The following is an 18,854-nucleotide window of genomic DNA, read 5'->3' as shown; positions in this document are numbered from 1 at the left end:
CTGCAGACGCCCAAATCATATCGCCAAGGACTGTTTTTACAGGAATAAAAATGCTAGTAGAAGTGCTCCATGTAATGAAAATAATCAAAGGAGAAATGCACAACATCGTGCCAATCAATCAACAAAACGACGAAGTGTTAGTGATGTGTTTACTACTTCTCATCAAGAAGAAAGCCTAAGTGATAAAATATGGTTGCTGGACAGTGGAGCTTCTTGTCATATGGCCAAAGACAGTATGTGGTTTGAAAAAATAATCCCTGAAACAAGGGATATTTATTTAGCTGGTAAAGACTCTAAAATTTTGTGTGAGGGAATCGGAACAGTTAAAACAAAAACTGTAAGTATTAATCCTAGAAATTTAACAATTACTAATGTTAGCGATGTTCCTGAACTAAGATATAATTTATTGTCAGTAACTTGTTTGATGGATAAGGGTTGTAAAATTAAATCGAATAATAATTGCATGTTGATTTTTGATAAAGATAATAATTTAGTTACTAAAGCATTTAAAAATAACAATAGATTAGAATTATATTTGGAACCATTGTATAATTCAGGGTGTTATTTTTCTAAACAATCCACTAGTAATTATGAGATTTGGCATTACAGATTATGTCATTTAAATCCTAAATATATGCTTAAAATGAAAGATTATATTGATATTAATGATATAAATGATTTTAGATGTGAAACTTGTGACAGAAGTAAGATAACCAGAAAAACTCATCCTAATATTGATGTAAATCAAAGTTCTGAAATTCTTGAATTGATTCATGCTGATCTGTGTGGTCCTATTAAACCTGAATCATTAGGTGGCGCAAAATATTTCATGATATTGGTGGATGATTTTTCTGGCATGTATTTTACTTATTTCTTAAAAAATAAAAATGAAGTGTTTAATATATTTTCACAATTTAAAGCCAAATATGAAAATTTAACCGATAAAAGAATTAAAAAATTAAGAACTGACAATGGCTTAGAATTTGTAAATGAACAACTTGATACTTATCTTGCTAATTCAGGAATATTTCATGAAAAAACTATTCCGTACAATAGTGAAAGTAACGGTAAAGCTTAAAGGGCGAACCGCATTCTTTTAGAAAGGGCTAGATCTTTGTTATATGAAAGTGAGCTTCCATTAAACTTTTGGGCCGAAGCCATTAATTGTAGCACCCAAGTGTCTAATGTAACCCCACGTAAAGGAAAAGAAAAAAATACCCCTTGAAATTTGGACAGGTAGAAAACCGAAATTAAATTATCTTAAAAAATTCGGCTGTGTGGCTTATTTTCACGTTCCGAAAATAATGAGAAATAAATTTGAAGTTCCAGGGAAACGTGGTATAATGCTAGGATACGCTAGAGAAAGAAAGGGTTATCGAATTTATGACATCAAAAGCCGAAAAATAATAGAAGAGAGATCAGTTAAATTCAATGAATCTTTAAAAGGTAGTACGTATTTGGGGAAAACGAAAGCAGAAACTTGGGATATTAATTCACTTCTTGAAACTTCTCCAGCGGCATGCGAGATAAATCAAAAAACAAAAAGTGAAATATCTAGTTTAGAAATTCCTGATGAATCGGCAGAGGATGAGAATAGTGATTCGTCAATTCTATACCATAGTAGAACTTCGCGTCAGACAGACGCCGCTATAGGGGATGAAAACGAAACACCAGATGTTGAATCAAGTAGTAATAATATCGTAAATCTGATTCCAGTCAGACGTTCGGAAAGGCTCAAATCTAAAATGTCAGCTAATGTAGTTTATAACATTCCGAATACATACTTAGAGGCAAAAAATAGTGCTGATTGGAAGAACTGGGAAAGAGCAATGAAAAATGAATTGGATTCGTTAAATAAACATGAAGTTTGGGAAATAGTAAATAAGCCTGCAAAAACAAAATTAATAAAAAGTAAATGGGTATATTCTTTAAAACAAGATAACTCTGGTGAAACAAAATATAAAGCGAGACTTGTAGCAGCAGGTTTTAATCAAATAAAAAATAAAGATTTTTCCGAGTCTTATTCACCGTTGTGAACATCGAATCTTTCAGAATGTTAATGGCACTTGCATCTAAATTAAATTTATTTTTTAAGTTCTTTGATGTTAAAACTGCATATTTATATAGTGATATTGAAGAAACTGTTTATATGTTACCTCCACCTGGTTATGAAAAATTAATTAGAGATGAAAAAGTTTGTAAGTTGCAAAAGAGTATCTATGGCTTACCACAATCTGGTAGAAACTGGTATATGACTATAAAAGGTGAATTAGAAAAATTAGGATAGATGCAACTGGCCTCTGACAATTGTGTATTCATTAAAAGTGTTGGTAAAAATATTTTTATATTATGTATGTATGTAGATGATTTAGCAATTTTTTCTAATAATGATGGAATGTATCAAGAGATTGTAAATAGCATCAAAAGCATATTTGAATTACAAGAGAACAAAACCGGTAAATTTTTAGGTATAGAAATTGTAAAACATGAAAATGGTGGTCTGTGTCAATTTGAATATATTGAATCATTATTGGTTAAACATAATCTAGAAAAATGTAAAAGTGTTAAAACTCCAATTGTAAAAGGAGAAGATAAGAGTTTCCCTTCCACAAATGAACTGGTTGACATCACGATGTATCAAGAATTAATTGGTGAACTTTTATATTTAGCTAATAGAACGCGGCCTGATTTATCATTTGTAACAACATATTTGTCACAATTTAATCATAAACCAGAAAAAAGGCACTATAATTTAGCTAAAAGAGTTCTTAGATATTTAATGGGTTCAAAAGATAAAAAATTGTTTTATGACAGTAAGTTTGGTTTTCTTAATGCAAGTTCTGATGCTAGTTGGGGGAATGCAGAAAATGGCAAATCATTTTCTGGTGGTGAAATTAAATTAGGTAATTCATTAATTTCATGGAAATGTCATAAACAAAAAAGTGTCAGTCTGTCAACATGTGAAGCTGAGTTATTTGCTATTTCTGAAATATGTAAAGACATTATTTGGACTGTAAACTTATTAACTGAGTTAAACTGTAAACAATTTATAAATAATGCTGTAACCTTAAATTCAGATAGTCAAGCAGCAATTCAAATAAATCAAGACATATGAATTTACGTTTTCATTTTGTGAAAGATTTGTTGAAAGATAATGTAATTAAATTAGAATATGTTCAAACAGAATGTTTAATTGCAGATTTTCTTACAAAAGCTGTTAGTGAAGAAAAACTGAAGTATTCTGTGAAAAATATTTCATTAATTTCTTAATTTTTGTATGTACATATAATTTTTTGTATTGTTGTGTGCATTTAATTTTTATGTGTATTATAAATGCTCGAAAAATGTCACTCGCAGGAGGGGTATGTTGGGATGAAGCGAGCGGACTATTTTTCTCGCTTAGGAATATCTGTGTGACTCCGCTTCTGGCGCTTCGTTCCGGCACCATTCCTCCCGCGAACAAGATGCTGTGTGCTTAGTTGTAAATACCTGTGTTCTTTTCTTTTCGTTTTCTATGTTCAATAAATGTGCTGTCTTCAAAAACCATGCTGAGATTATTGAAAAGTAACAACAAAAACATTTAGTGAGTCAATTTGTTCATAATAGTAAAAATAAATATATCGTGTACGAAAATGAGAAAAAATTAACGGATGTGCAGAAATAGGAGTTTGTATGCATTCCATTATGTAATTAAAAATAAAATTATGCTTTAAATATATAATTTTTTATTTTCTCTCCCTTTTTCTTTCTCGATATATATATATATATATATATATATATATATATATATATATATATATATATAAAATCTACGCAATATTTAAGAAAAAATTCTGTATATGTATTCTGTATGATTCTGTATGATTCTGTATATGTATCTGTATATGTATTCAAAATGATTTATATTCTAAATCCAATGTTAAATTTGACATAAGAAATGCAATATTTTTTTTTCTTTTTTCTCTTAACTCTACGAGCCCAGCCCTCAAGACATAGGGTAATTTTTCATGTATAGAAAAACAGCAGGATCATCTCTTTCGTATGGGAGGGGGGGGGGTATGAGCTACATATCATTCACTCCGACTCTTTTTTACCTTTCATTCATGCACATAAAAATACCCGAGTCAGTGTTTCGTTGAAAGAGGCAATCTGGGCTCATATAGTTTGGTGTATTAATACCATAATTACAGGAAACATTTGAAAGTATTCAGTAATTATGGCATTTAATAACGTGAGACATTGGAGTGAATGGTTTCAAGAAATTTAATACGCAAAAGATACATATTGTATTTAATTGAAAGGTACCATATTTCAAGAAATAAATTCAAATTTTTCATAGAAGTGACACAAATATTCAATACGCATTCTTTTGCTACATGATATGCATTAAGGTTGTAAAGCAATTTTTTATGGACATTCTGCGAAATGCAATTGTTATTAGCAATAGTTGCTGAGATATAGCCATACAAGTCAATGATGGTCGTTAAACGTGAGGGCACATGCAAGTGATATTCTACAAAACCCTCAAGGAAAATAACGTCGGATTCAATTTGGATACGGTAATGTCCAAAATAACAGTATTCTATTTCTTACGATTGAGGGATCCAGCAAAGCATTTACGTATTATTGAGGAAGTGCCTCAGTGTGAAAGGTAGCATCGATAAGAATAGTATACTTTAAAGAACGCTAACAACCCAATTTAGTCCAGAAATTGGGTTAATTAGCCCTAAAATGGCTTGTGATTATAGCGAAAAGTCCCTTATGATAGTTGGAAAAGTCAATTACAGCGTTATAGTGTATCATCGATTTTAAACTGTGAGAGGGAGTAAGGTCTTCGATTTATTTTGCACACCGCAAGTATTAGAACTCATGCAACTCATTATTTTATTTAACTCATAAGACTCATTATTTTCCTTATTGCAGGTTTGCTGAATGATGAAATTTTAGATTTTGTATTAAAACATGTACTATATATTTTATACATGACACATAAACCGAATCAAAATCGATAGACTAAAATCGAACAAAAAATTTGTATAATACTCACAGAATTTGGAGTTTCTTCAAATTCTGGAAAATGTAAGGAGGAAATGTTTCCAACTTGTTTCCATCCAGCAATCTAGAATTAAAATGTAACTCAGAAAGATGTATTATAGTATAGTATAGTGTATATATATATATATATATATATATATGAAATAATTTTAGAAGCACACGAATATCAGAATATATAGTTAAAAGGAAACAAGGATGCAAAATTTGAGAATTCCTGCTAGAAATATATGAGTGAATTCAAAATAGCTCAAAGGTAATTTTTCACAAAGTGTTTTATATCCAAATCTGAAATTCTTCGACAATTTATCTTTTTATATACATTTTTATTCATAATTATTTTTATATGCTTCATAGATAATAACAGAAATAACACAGAGACAAAAAAAAAAAAAAAAAACTGAAGAAATATTCATGCATTTCATAAAATAATTGTATATAGATAATTTTTTTTGCAGCTGAAAAGGAAATTAACTATTATTGAGTATAAAAAACAAGATATTTACTGCAGCATAATTTCGCATAAATTGCTTTGGATTTTTTTTCATATTGTAAGCGTCTTCATGCATCACATGATAATTGTATAATGACCTTTATTCAAGGAAAATGATGAGAAAGAGACTAACTAAATAATTCTTTAACCCCTTAAATGTCTTATATTCTATAATATTCAATTAACTAAAGCATTCCGTTTGTGAAATATTTTATCCTATTGATACTACTGATAATTCATAAAATATTTGAAGTATTTGTGGAGTACATGTCATTTTTGTATTATCAAATTATAGATATTTAAAATGATATTATTGTAGGTTATTAGTCTGAGAAACGATTATTTGACGCTCCTTCGCTGCTCGAACACAAAAGTTAAAGAGTTAAATGGATTTTTTTTTCCTTTTCAGTGGAGCAATTTCCATGATTTAAATTTCAAAAAATAATTAAACGTAGAACAAAAAATTTATCTTTAATATTTACTTTCGGTGAAAGCAAACCACTTAACAAATGAATACATCTATACTTATAATAAAGCTCAATGTGTGTGTGTGTGTGTGTGTTGGCGCTCTACAGGCCAGGTCATTTGACATACAGCTATCAAATTTGGTACATGTATACCTTAGAGGTCGGGAATGTGCACCTGGGGTCCCTTTTTTTGAAATTTTAATTAGAATTTTAATTATTAATTAAAAACTAACTTTCCCGCCAAAAAAATCTTCCATTTTCCCCACCGCCAACTTTTCCGCCAAAAAAATCTTCCATTTTCGCCACCGCCAAATGAGTAAGGCTTCCGGGTTTTTTTTCTCCCAACAGTAATGAGGCTAGGGTTAGTATTTTTCGGCGGATTATTTCAAACGATTCTGTTTATTTTCTTAATGTTTGATGCATTTAAAATTAAACATTGTTAATGAATCGATCCTTCAGATTCATTCTGAAGAACTTTTGAATAAAAATAAAACAGAATAAAGGAAATTAAAAATTTCTAATCCGCATAGCGTTACCCCAACTGGCGTAGAAAAAAAATCACGTATTTGCGTTACGTAACTGGCGTTGAAAATTCACGCATGCGCTGTGTGTTCTGAATTCCGCATTGTGTTTACGAATTATTATCAACCGATGCGGACTGGATTTAAATTTTTTTTAGGTTCGTTGCATGTTTTTGTAATTAAAATGTATTTATGTTAGTTATATATTTTTTGTATATGCTTATAGTTTTAAGTGCATCGTTTTTTAAGTAGTTTTTTTAAAACCTGTTTTAAACCGTCTATTTTAAACGATTCGTTTCATTTTCTTAGTGTTTGATGCATTTAAAAGTAAACATTGTTAATGAATCGATCTGCTCATGATGAATCTAAGAAAATTTTGTTGACAAATTCTTGAGATAATACGTAAATTGAAAAGGATATTCTTTAGTGCCCATAAAGTTTAAACGCTGAGTGACTCTATTTTCATTAATCAGATTATAAAAAAATTCTTTGTTTCAGTAAAAAATATTATTATTTTAATTGCAGATTAATTCTTTCCACTTTAATTTAAAACATAAATTCTACGGGTGCTAACAGAAAATTAGAGAGATACATATTACGTTATGACTGAAGGCCTTTATAATATTATGAGTGACTTATATGACTATCAAAATTTGAAGTTTTAAAATATTTTGATGAAGAAGCTATTAAAGTAGGAATTGCATAAAATATTTAAATATAAAAATTTTAACGAGCACTAAGATTGGCGAACCGGTTGGCCGACAAATTCTTGAGATATTACATAAATTAAGAAAGATATTTTTTAGTTCCCATAAGGTTTAAATGCTCAGTGACTCTGTTTTCGTTAATCATGTTATTAAAAAAATTAACATATATTGACGAGCACGAACACACTGATATTCACCGTTACTCTGATTAGATGTTATAAAATCTGAATAGATAAACATAAACGTATAAACAGCTGTGCGCCGGTTTCTATGGCAACACAGCTGGAAAGGGAAAAGAAGTTTCCGAAGAAAATTCACGCATGCGCATTGTTCTGATTGTTGTCATGACAACCACTTTCAACAGACGATTTAAATTATTTTTAGGTTAGTTGCATGCTTTTGTAATTAAATTGTATTTATGTTAGTTATATATTTTTTTGTATATGCTTATAGTTTTAAGTACATCGTTTTTTAAGTAGTTTTTTTAAACCTGTTTTAGACCGATTATTTTAAACGATTCATTTTATTTTCTTAGTGTTTAATGCATTTAAAATGAAACATTGTTCATGAATCGATCTGTTCATGATGAATCTCAGAAAATTTTGTTGACAAATTCTTGAAATATTACATAAATTAAGAAAGATATTCTTTAGTGCCCATAAAGTTTAAACGCTCAGTGGCTCTATTATCAGTAATCATATTATTAAAAAAAATGCTTTGTTTCAGTAAAAAATATTATTATATTAATTGCAGATGAATCATTTACACTTTAATTTAAAGCATAAATTCTACGAGGGGTAACAAAAAATGAGAGAGATACATATCACGTTATGACTGAAGGCCTTTATAATATTATGAGTGAATTATATGACTATCAAAATTTGAAGTTTTAAAATATTTTGCTAAAGAATCTATTATTGGAATTGCATAAAATATTTAATTATTAAAATTTTAACGAACATTAAGATTGGCGAACCGGCTGGTCGCCAAAGGCGGCTAGTATTACATAATCTTAAAACGTTACGTTAAAAATTGATATATATTTACGTTTATGGTCTAAAATGTCGATGAAAATGGCTACCTAAACAATACTTTTATCATTTCATATAGCGAAAGCATTGTAATCTTCAAAATTTCTGACTTCGAGATATGAATGTATCTGTACATTTCAAACACCTTGAATAAAAAAAATTCATTTGTGTGAAATTATATTTGCCTCTGTGTAGACTATAGCAAAAAAAAAAAAAATATTAATTGCATTTACTAATGAAATTTGGAATTTGGTATAAGGTTTTTAACAACATGTTGCGATTTTTCTATGGAGAATCTATATTGTATTCCATATTCATGTGAATGCAATAATTCAAAAATTCGCAGAGAAGTATGCAATTCAGTTACAGATTTACAGGGTGTTTATAAAGTCCCGGACCCATTTTGATGTTTAATAACTCGTAAAATAATAAAGATATAAACAAACTTATGGCATTTATTGATGGAATAACTCATATATTTTCCTTTTCAGGTTTGAATATTTTTACTTTTGTAAATATCGTCTGCACGTGTGGTTAATTTCAGACAATTTCATTTTCCAGTCTAAATATCTGTACTTTTCTAAATATTGTCTGATTATTAATTGCATTTTTCTCTCTTTTGTTTTTGGCAACTATTGCAATGTTATGTTTACTTTTGATGTGTTTGTTCTATGTAGTACTTTTGTATGTGATGTTTTATTCGAGCGGATATTAAGGAGAATGCATACACCACAAGAGAAAGCACAGAATCTATAGTGCAAGCACAGAGAAATTTCAGAAGAATTTAACAAAAAGATCCTCCATCCAAAAACAGCATCTTGCGGTGGAAAAAGAATTTTCTAGAAATTGGAAGTATCGAAGATAAGAAACGTTCCAGACGTCCTTGCACAAGTGATTTTGATGTTGAGCGTGTCAGAGAGACATTTTTACATAATCCTAGAATATCTGTGAGATCAGCGGCAACAGAATTGGATATCCCAATTTCGACGGTGTGCAAGGTTATTAAGAAAAAATTAAGACTGCATGCATACAAAGTTCAAATTGTTCAAGTTTTGGAACCGAACGATAGGCCTAGGAGGATGGCCTTTGCAACAGATATGCTAAGGAGGATAGAAGATGCTGCTGATTTTCTGAAGAGCATAATGTTGTTCTCCGATGAAGCATCCTTTCATGTTTCTGGCATTGTTAATCGCCATAATGTGCGCAAATGGCTCTGTGGATGCCGATATGCTTGTCGCTACCTGGCGTGAAATTGACTATCGACTTGATATTCTCCGTGCGACGAAGGAGGCACACGTGGAAGTTCATTGACAAGGGTCATGAAACTTTTTGAGTCTATTTAACCATTTATGTTATTAATTTTAATCTATCTTTATTATTTTATGAGTTATTAAGCATCAAAATGGGTCCGGGACTTTATAAACACCCTGTATTTCTTAAAATTATAGATTCGTCTCAAATTTTGAACTTATTCTGTTAGTGCATTTGGGAGCATGTAAACACGATAGCTCAAAATCTCCATATTATAGAAAAACAGAATTTGTTAAGTAGTTTTGCGATTAACATCGTAAATGATGATTGAATATTTAGTCCAGCCAGTGAAAAGAAGGATACCAAAATCCATTTTTAGTTTTCGTCAATGTTCTGTGAACCATAAGAAATATTTATTGTGCTAGCAAAACGGAAGAATTAAGGAGAGGACACTAGCGCTTTTTAAAATAACTCGGTTAAGACAGATAATACTCCTTCAAGAATAAAATAATATAAATAACAAATCATGCTATAGAATGTCTTAAAGTATGAAGTAGATGACATTTGCCTAGAAGATGTTCATTTCTGAAGGTAATTAAATATAAATCTTTTGTTGTTGTAACAATATTGGGCTTTATTCAAATAAAATATCGACTATATTTGTCTTTGAATTAGCTTAAAATATTGTTACGAATTTGTAATGATGCTCTTCTGTGCTCTTAGTGTTCAGTTAAGGGAGAGCGTTTTATATATAACTCTATTGGATTCTGAATAGATGCTGTGTCACAAGCTGGCCTTGGCAACAACCGTAAAGGCATGAAAACGAATTTTGCGAGTTTGGCTACAAAAATGAAGATTCTAGAATCTTCAAGAATCTTAACGATAGAACTAGATTTCTGGAGATTATTCTAGAAGTTTCTTTGCCTGATCACGGATACTATAAAAGTCCGGGAAATAGAGTAGTGAAATCAGTCGATAGTAGTCGTTCGAGAGACGTGAGTAGTCGAGCGAAGTCTCTCTCCTGCATGTTTAGTCTGATTGCTTTGTGCTGTTGCGATTGCTTATTATGAATTTGCTATCTGCGTGCTTTAATTAATTGCAAGTGCTGTTTTTTATGTATTAAAGTGTGTTTTAATTTATATACTTTTGTGTAAAATAAAGAGTAGTTTTATGTTTTTGAGCCTGTTGGACTTTTCACTGTAGAACATTCCAGACGACCTTTGACGACTTTCTGTAACTATATAAGGTCAGAAGATTTAAAATGCCTTCCTCGGGCTCCCATATCTGTCTTTATTATCATAACTATATCATTCTACAATAAAATGACCTAAATTATGTTTCCTTTTGTGTATTATAGAAGAAAAAAAAATGGAAATTGTAAAACATAGCTATTTATAAGGAGAAATGAAACAAATGCAATTACTCACTATTATAAAGCAAAGATTGATATTTTGAGATTTAAACAGAGATTCACTGAATTGAATGATAATTTGAGACTGTTCACTGAATAATATTTTGAGAAAACTCAGAACTTCTGAACTCAATGATGGTTCTTAACTTCTGAATGACATTATTGCGACAAAATCATAAATGATATCACATGCTCAAAATATCGAAAAACTCTGTAGAAAGCAATAGTAAAAGTCATTGTCATCAAATGTTAGAAATATTCATTTGGATCTAATGATATAAATATATTTTTCTTTTTAAGGAGTTAAAGCTACGTTTTCAGTAAGCTTATATAAAGTGAATAATTGAAAATGTATTCAATATGTAAAATCACTGCGAAAATAACGCTCATAATGAAAAATATTCGCTGATGTTCTTTTTTTGCAAGTACAAGATTATATGTTTTTCCATACTTCACATTGATGTCATTTTGGAAATAAATAAAATTTATTTTAAAATTGTATTGTCTTACTGCGTTCAATAAATTTTGGGGGCATCATGTTCACACATATTTAAATATTGATGTGTTTTTATAATGTAGTGCTAAAAAGTTTAAAACATCATGCATTATCTTTCAAAATCCCGAAGTCCATTTTTTTTTACGAACGTTTACTTTGCACACTCTGTTAAAATTAAATTATATATCCATTACTTAATTTATCTTTGAATCAATTAAATTGTAAAATTTGACTATTTGAAACAAAAATAACAATTGACAAAGCAAATATTTTTAACGTAAAATATTGCAAGACAAAATTAAAAAAGAAAATAATTTGAGCCGTATGAAAAAAAAAAGATATTCTAGCTGCAATCTAAAGAATTTTCTGACTGTATTTTGAAACAAACTTTGTTGATCAACTGAACTTGGCCCTCTGCCAAAGTTATCTGACGTAATGGGAACATAAGAGATGTGATAATCGTTTCTTATTATATTCCTTTACCGAAGTGAAGCCAAAATTTCGTACAACGTTTCATAATCTGGTAGTTTGCTACAAAATGTCCGTTCATGATATTTTGTTTCCAGAAAGATACACTTCTTTTATTATAAACTTTGTGGAGATCATAATGCATATTTCTTGGTTAAATTTCCACGAAAATTGCCAGTGAATTCATTTTACATAATCGCTTTGTTGAATAACACGTTGAAAGTTTAAACAGTTTTATTGCTGCGTTTTTAAAATTATATTTGTTACTTTATTCTAATGCTTCATTAGTGACAAACATTAAAAAATTTCTTTATAAATATTAACCAGTTAACACTAAAATCACGTCTCAGTTATTCTATTCTTTGCTAATATAATATTGCATCGAAATACAATTTTCTTTGCACCAAAAATATGCATATACACTCATCACTATTGCATATAAATAGATACAACACTGCGTTATTATAAAAAAAGAGCATGAAAAACGCTAGCGATTGAAGATTTATATTAGTTTCAACAATTTAGTTGCCAATACTGGCTGGATTGCAAATAGAGCAAGTTTTTCTTCCTTTTTTCTATTATACCTCAAAATATACTTGATTTTATTAAATATATGACACAAATAAAATTTGAAAATATATGCAAATCTTTCACTTAATAAATAATCGAACAGTATTGTTGCGGCATAAATCGTAAATATTTTATTTAAAAGTAGCTAACGATTATTTTAATAATTATAAATTTTATTTTGTAAATAGTTGTAAAATTCAGATTGGCAACCGTGATACTTTTGGAACTTGTTGTTTAAAAACGATGCTATAATGTTGAATGAAAATAAGTTGATGTAAATTTGATAATATTATCTATATGTAATATTTAGTTTTATAGTACGTTTGTCTGCATTTTATTTTTGTTGATGCACGAACACAACAGTATCATAAGGGACTGTTTGAGTGAAGTTAAAAAACCTCTTTTTATAATAAAGTGAAGAATTGCAAGAATGAGTTTTTGTGATTGAAACGTCATTTAGATGCGAATAAAGTAACACATAATAATCAAGAAAGGAAAAAAAAAAAAACATGACATTGCTAATAATAATTAAAGTTTTAATAAAATACTATTATTACAAGTATTTATTATATGTTTGTTCTCATAACATTAAAAAACGTCGAATATATTGAATATATTTTTAATAAGGCTTTTGATTTCATTTGCAAGTTATGTGTCCTTCCATTCTTTAATTTAATTATTTCATTCGACTGTGTCTCATTTCATGTTTGAAAAAATGGATACTGTAACTTATTTAAAGCTCATTTCTTTATGTTCCTATTGATGAAATTTTTATTCGAGCATTCTAGATTTTATTCTATATCAATAATTTCATAGCTTAATTTTTAATTAAAACTTCATTAAATTATATTTTGATTCTGTTCCGATGGCTTATAATGTTTTTTTAGAAAGAATAAACTTTAAGATAGAACGATTTAAGTCAGAAAATATCTGCTATTAACCGCAAGAATAAAAGTCTGTTGTGTTTTCAAGAATTGCTTTTAATTAAATTTATATTAAAAAGAAAACAGGATTTTAGTTTTCATTGAAAAATAAGGGTTTTAGAGGTTTGCTTTAAATATTTTCATATTTTATGTTTTTGGCAATATTAGTTTTTTAATAATTTTTAAGATTCCATCACAATACCATTTAATTGTATAAAATATTTCTTGAAATAATTTTTAAGTCAAATAATGCAGAAAGGATCACTTAGTATATAAAGAATCCATAGAAACAACAATGCTTAAATACATTTTGCTTAAATATACTTCATCCGATATATTGTTTCATAAAATAAAAGAAGAAAAAATTAGAATCTAATAAATTTGATGAATTCAGGAAACTTTTTTCAATATTATTTCTTTCAAATTCGATATTTAATCCTGATTGGTTGTTATTTCCACATTACATGGTATTATATACAATATATCTTATATTTTTGAACCAATAATTGTACCAGGAAAAGACTTTTATTATTTGTTATAGATATTTTCTAGGAAAACATTTCTTTGAAGTTTAATATCATCTTGGGTTTTTTTCCTTTGAGCGATTGTCTTTTAACATATAATTATTTGCAATGTATCCTATTTTTAAGTAATTATTGTATTAGAAAGAGAGTAACTACTTTTTTAGTTATAGGTACGTTTTCCAAGAAAAGGTTCCTTTATAGTTTTATTATCCTTCTTACTTTTTGTAGAGACAAAAGAGGGATTAAAATTGAAAAATATATATAATTTTTCGACTTAAGGCTGTAATTGGGTATGTTTTTACTAGTAACTAATTATCGTCAAAACATTTACTCTGTATCATATAGCAGAGTCTGTATGGTGAAAAAACCATTAATATAGATAATTATTTTTAATTAGATTTAGACTGTTATTTAGATGTAACTGGTAATATCAGTATTATTTATCTAGAAAAATTAATTTACGGTTGTTCTAGATAATGCAGCTCATATCTGAAAGAATTTAGAAGATTTCTTTTTTATGAACTAACAATGGCGTTCTGGAAAATAAGTTATCGCAATATTATTTTTGTAATAATCCTTACTATAGAATAAGTATTCTCAAAGAAAGTGTATAGAATGTGATTTTCAATAACCCATATAGTTAAAAAGAAAAACTCATATTTCTAGTTTCATAGTTTTAACATGCCATAACTAAAAGAAAATTCAATAAAAGGGCAGATATTAAATTCCTAAGATGTTCTCAAAGAATATCTTAATCATGGAACAGACATAGCGTACATTAGCTTATATTAAACTGTTGCTTTTTTTGATTTTTTTCCTTTAAAAAGAGTTTTAATTTAGAAAATGGGTTGAAATCTATAGTCTTAAATTCTGTTTTTCAATTTTTTGTTTCATTCTACATTCTATTTTTAATTTACTGCATGATATCTATTGCTAATGGATTTTGTAATTTTCATATGGGGCCTAAATTCAAGAAAAAAAATATAAAAATACCAATGATTATTTTCAATTCTCAGCTCATTATATATATATATATATGCAAAATTATTAAAATCAAGTTAATAGGAAAATCAAATAAACCAAATAAAAAATATAAACCAAATAAAAAATATAAACCAAATAAAAAAAGAATCCGGCCTGAAGGCTTTTTCAAGTATCACCCTCAGGCAGGTATTCAAAAAAAGGGATTTTTTGTGTGAGGGAATATGCAGATAAAAAGTCTAATAATGATTCCTCGTGACCCGAAAATCCCTAAAATTAGGCTTAGGAGATATACCAGAAAGGACAATACAAAACAACAAATTAGAAGAAAATAACCACAAATAAGTAAAAATACAATAACAAAATAACAACAAACACAAAAAAAAACCTTAAACCATTAAAGAAAAAACAAAAAGTAAAGAACTACCACCAGCAGCAAAGAAATTTTAAGCTATCGATTGTGATTCCCGCTTTTTAAAAACACAAAGCTGACGTATTATAGGTAAATAGTAATTGTAGTCTCCCAGCGCCATCTATTGAGTGATCTAATATGCAAGTACAGTTCTATTTAATTTTAGGTAAAGGATTAATCCCAAATCATATTTTGCTTCATCAAAAAGTTGATATTACAGTAGTTTCTTGGAAATTCATTATTAATTGAATTTTTTATGAGGTTATTTGATGCTTCAATATAGGAATTTTTATTATTGCAAACCCTTTTAATCCTGTTAAATTGTGAAAAAATTAGATTTTTGAAAATTTTAGAGTTTAGATTGGAATGATAATTACAAAGTTTTGTTATTTTAAAGTTGAATTCATCCTTTTTATCGTAGATACCAACTATTGTTTTATCATTAACAATTTCTATTGTTATTAATCAAAAATAATAATTTTTTAAATCAGGTAGCCTCAAGTTGATTTTTATTTGTTTCTGTTGGAATTAAATTTTTTGGATAGCAATTGGTAACAACATTATATATATTCATTCAATATTTAATCAAAAATATTTTAAGAGCAATTTCCAGCAAGATTCGCAATAATTCTCAACGAATATTTACAAAAACCTAAGAAATCTGGAAGAACTAATTATTCTAGTCTAAACATTTGTCCATTAAAGTTAAAATATTTTTTCACTTTTGTTTCACAAATCGAATTTAACACTTTATCACGGATCATTATCGTCAAAGTAGATTTCACAAAAAAAACATGCGATATATTTATTCTGAATAGTACAAGTAATAGTGATATTAATAGTATTTTGTAAAAGGTTTGAATTTGTATTTAAAGTACTATTAACATAAAGATAAATTATTTTTTTAGGTCCGAAATTAGATAACATTATTAAACGGCTAGATATATCCAGTTTCCGCGAATTTTCGGGGAATTGACAGAAAATAGGGAAATTCATAGTAATATGAACAGAACGGTGTAAGACTTTTAAAATAGTATGAATTATATATATATATCTATCAAAATTTTTCGCTTAAAAATATTTTGCTAAAAAAAGCTTTTAAGACCACGTTGCATAAATTATTTAATTAAAAGTTTTAGCGACCTTTAATTTTGGAGAATCAGATTGCTACTGAAGCAGGCTAGTAAATAATTAATTGAGATTTCGTATTTGTTTAATCACAAGAAACATAAAAGTATTATTTTTCCATGGTACCCCTTAAGAAGAAGAACACTTCCTTTACATACAATTTATTATTAATCAAACATTTTTTTATTAATAATCAGCCAGTTGTATTGGAACATAAAAAAGAATACTATTTGCAATTTCCTAGTTTCTTTTCATATTGTTTCCATCACTTATCAGGAGCAAATACTATACAATAATACTCTTATGAGAATGTCAAATTAAAGAATGAGAATATTAGTTTAAAAGGAAAAGAATATTTAAAAGATATTAATTAATTTTAAAAAGATATTTATTACTTACAAAGAGCTAAGTCTTGGTAAATCATCAAACACAGAAGGAGGTAAGGTCTGAAGTCCGCATTCTCTGAGATCCCTTCAAAATAAATCACAACTCAGATATAGAAAATTACAAAGGAAATAATTACACTAACGCACAATCTTTATAAATTTCTCTCGAGTTTTCATAAAGTTTTTTTAATCAAGAATTTTTCGGATCGTAATAGAAGATTTCATTTCAATACAATTTACAGAAGCAATGAAACATACTGATCTTAATTTTATTTTTTATTATGAATTAGATATGATAGAGTGGACACTTTAAAATGTCTTATATAATTAGAAACCAATTTATGAAAAATTATCACATACACTAAGTTTGGATATTTCCAAGAGATATAAAATTATAGACAATGCTTAATTTATGCCTAAATCTTGTATTCCAATATAGTTTTAGATCTTCAATAATATGCATATGTGTGTGAGTGCAATATAGTCTTAGATTTTCAATAATATACATATGTGTATGTGTGCAATATAGCTTTAAATTTTCAATAATAATATACATATGTGTGTGTGTGTGCTATAGTTTTAGGTTTCCAATAATAATATGCATATGTGTGTGTATATACAATAGTTTTATATTTTCAATAATATACATATGTGTATGTGTGCAATAGTTTTAGGTTTTCAATAATAATATGCATATGTGTGTGTGTGTACAATAATTTTATATTTTCAATAATATACATATGTGTATGTGTGCAATAGTTTTAGGTTTTCAATAATAATATGCATATGCGTGTGTATATACAATAGTTTTATATTTTCAATAATATACATATGTGTATGTGTGCAATATAGCTTTAAATTTTCAATAATAATATACATATGTGTGTGTGTGTGTGCTATAGTTTTAGGTTTTCAATAATAATATGCATATCTGTGTGTATATACAATAGTTTTAGATTTTCAATAATATACATATGTGTGTGTATGCAATATAGCTTTACATTTTCAATAATATGCGTGTGTGTGTGCGTGTGTTTATAATTAATACCTTTTTCCGATTCAGACTCAAGCTTGATTTCTTCATTATGTACCTAAGACAACGTTACTAATGATTTGGATTTGTACTCTAGTAATTTGAAAGCATTTTAAGATTTTATCATCATATTACCATTCATCCCGATTTTTCTATTATTCTAAACTCTTTGAATATACAACAAGGCAAAATAAAGTCTTTCGAAAAACAATTTAGCTTAGAAGGATAGTTACTCCAACTTAAAACAGAATATTAAGAATTTCCATATTTCAGTTTTATCTCTTTGGATAGAGTACTCATTTTAGATAAAATACTAAGTTTAGAAGTCTAACATTAGAATTCTTTGTAATATGTTTTTAAAATAATTATGCCCTTTTGGATGTTGTGTTTACTTTTTGATACACTGATGTCTGGTACAATATAAAAATCTCATATTGAATTCTTCTTCAGTATCTTCTTCTTCTTCATATTTTATTCTTCTTGAGTAAAAATGTTTTTATTTATTCTGTAAACGCAAGTAAACAAATATATAATCTAGAACGGCTTATAGTATCCAAAATTTATTTTACCAGCCCCACTTTCGCATGTAAAAAAGTAGTTTCTTCTCCTTCTAGTTTATTAAGCACATTGTTACTAGATTATAGATTTGTTTTAAATAGAAAATGTTTGCATTATAAATCATTTTTGAGGTGTTCTAAACGTTATTATTTTAGATATATTTTGTTTTGTATATGTCAAATTTAAAAATTTGAACCATCTTATAATCCAATGCTTATTTTGAATGCAAAGATATAACATATTAACAATGAAAATAATTATGAAAATAGAAATCTACAAATTCCTGTGTTATAATTGCAATGCTGAAAAATGAATTTTAATTACCATAAAGAATGAATTCCTTTATTATTTCACACAAATAAAATTTCAAATAGAGATTTAAGTTGTATATTTAATAATACGATTTTATTTCATTATAAATTTATCATGATAAAAAGAACAT

At 28.0% G+C, this 18,854-nt stretch overlaps 1 protein-coding gene across 4 annotated transcripts in view; it reads right to left on the bottom strand.

Annotated features, from left to right (window-relative positions):
• LOC129983991 (relaxin receptor 2-like) overlaps positions 1-18,854 on the bottom strand; it is a 359,185-nt gene that overhangs the window by 32,448 nt on the left and 307,883 nt on the right. For all 4 annotated transcript variants that reach the window (XM_056093732.1, XM_056093731.1, XM_056093730.1 and 1 more), the window contains 2 exons: positions 16,835-16,906; positions 5,048-5,119 (listed from right to left, as the gene is read on the bottom strand). In XM_056093732.1, the coding sequence (XP_055949707.1) occupies positions 5,048-5,119; positions 16,835-16,906 (144 nt within the window). The remainder of the gene's footprint in view (positions 1-5,047; positions 5,120-16,834; positions 16,907-18,854) is intronic.

This window comes from Argiope bruennichi, chromosome 9, assembly GCF_947563725.1.
Source record: "Argiope bruennichi chromosome 9, qqArgBrue1.1, whole genome shotgun sequence".
In the NCBI taxonomy this organism is placed as follows: Eukaryota; Metazoa; Arthropoda; class Arachnida; order Araneae; family Araneidae; genus Argiope; species Argiope bruennichi.
The sequence above is the reverse complement of the archived record's forward strand: the minus strand, read 5'-3'. Positions and strand labels throughout refer to the sequence as shown.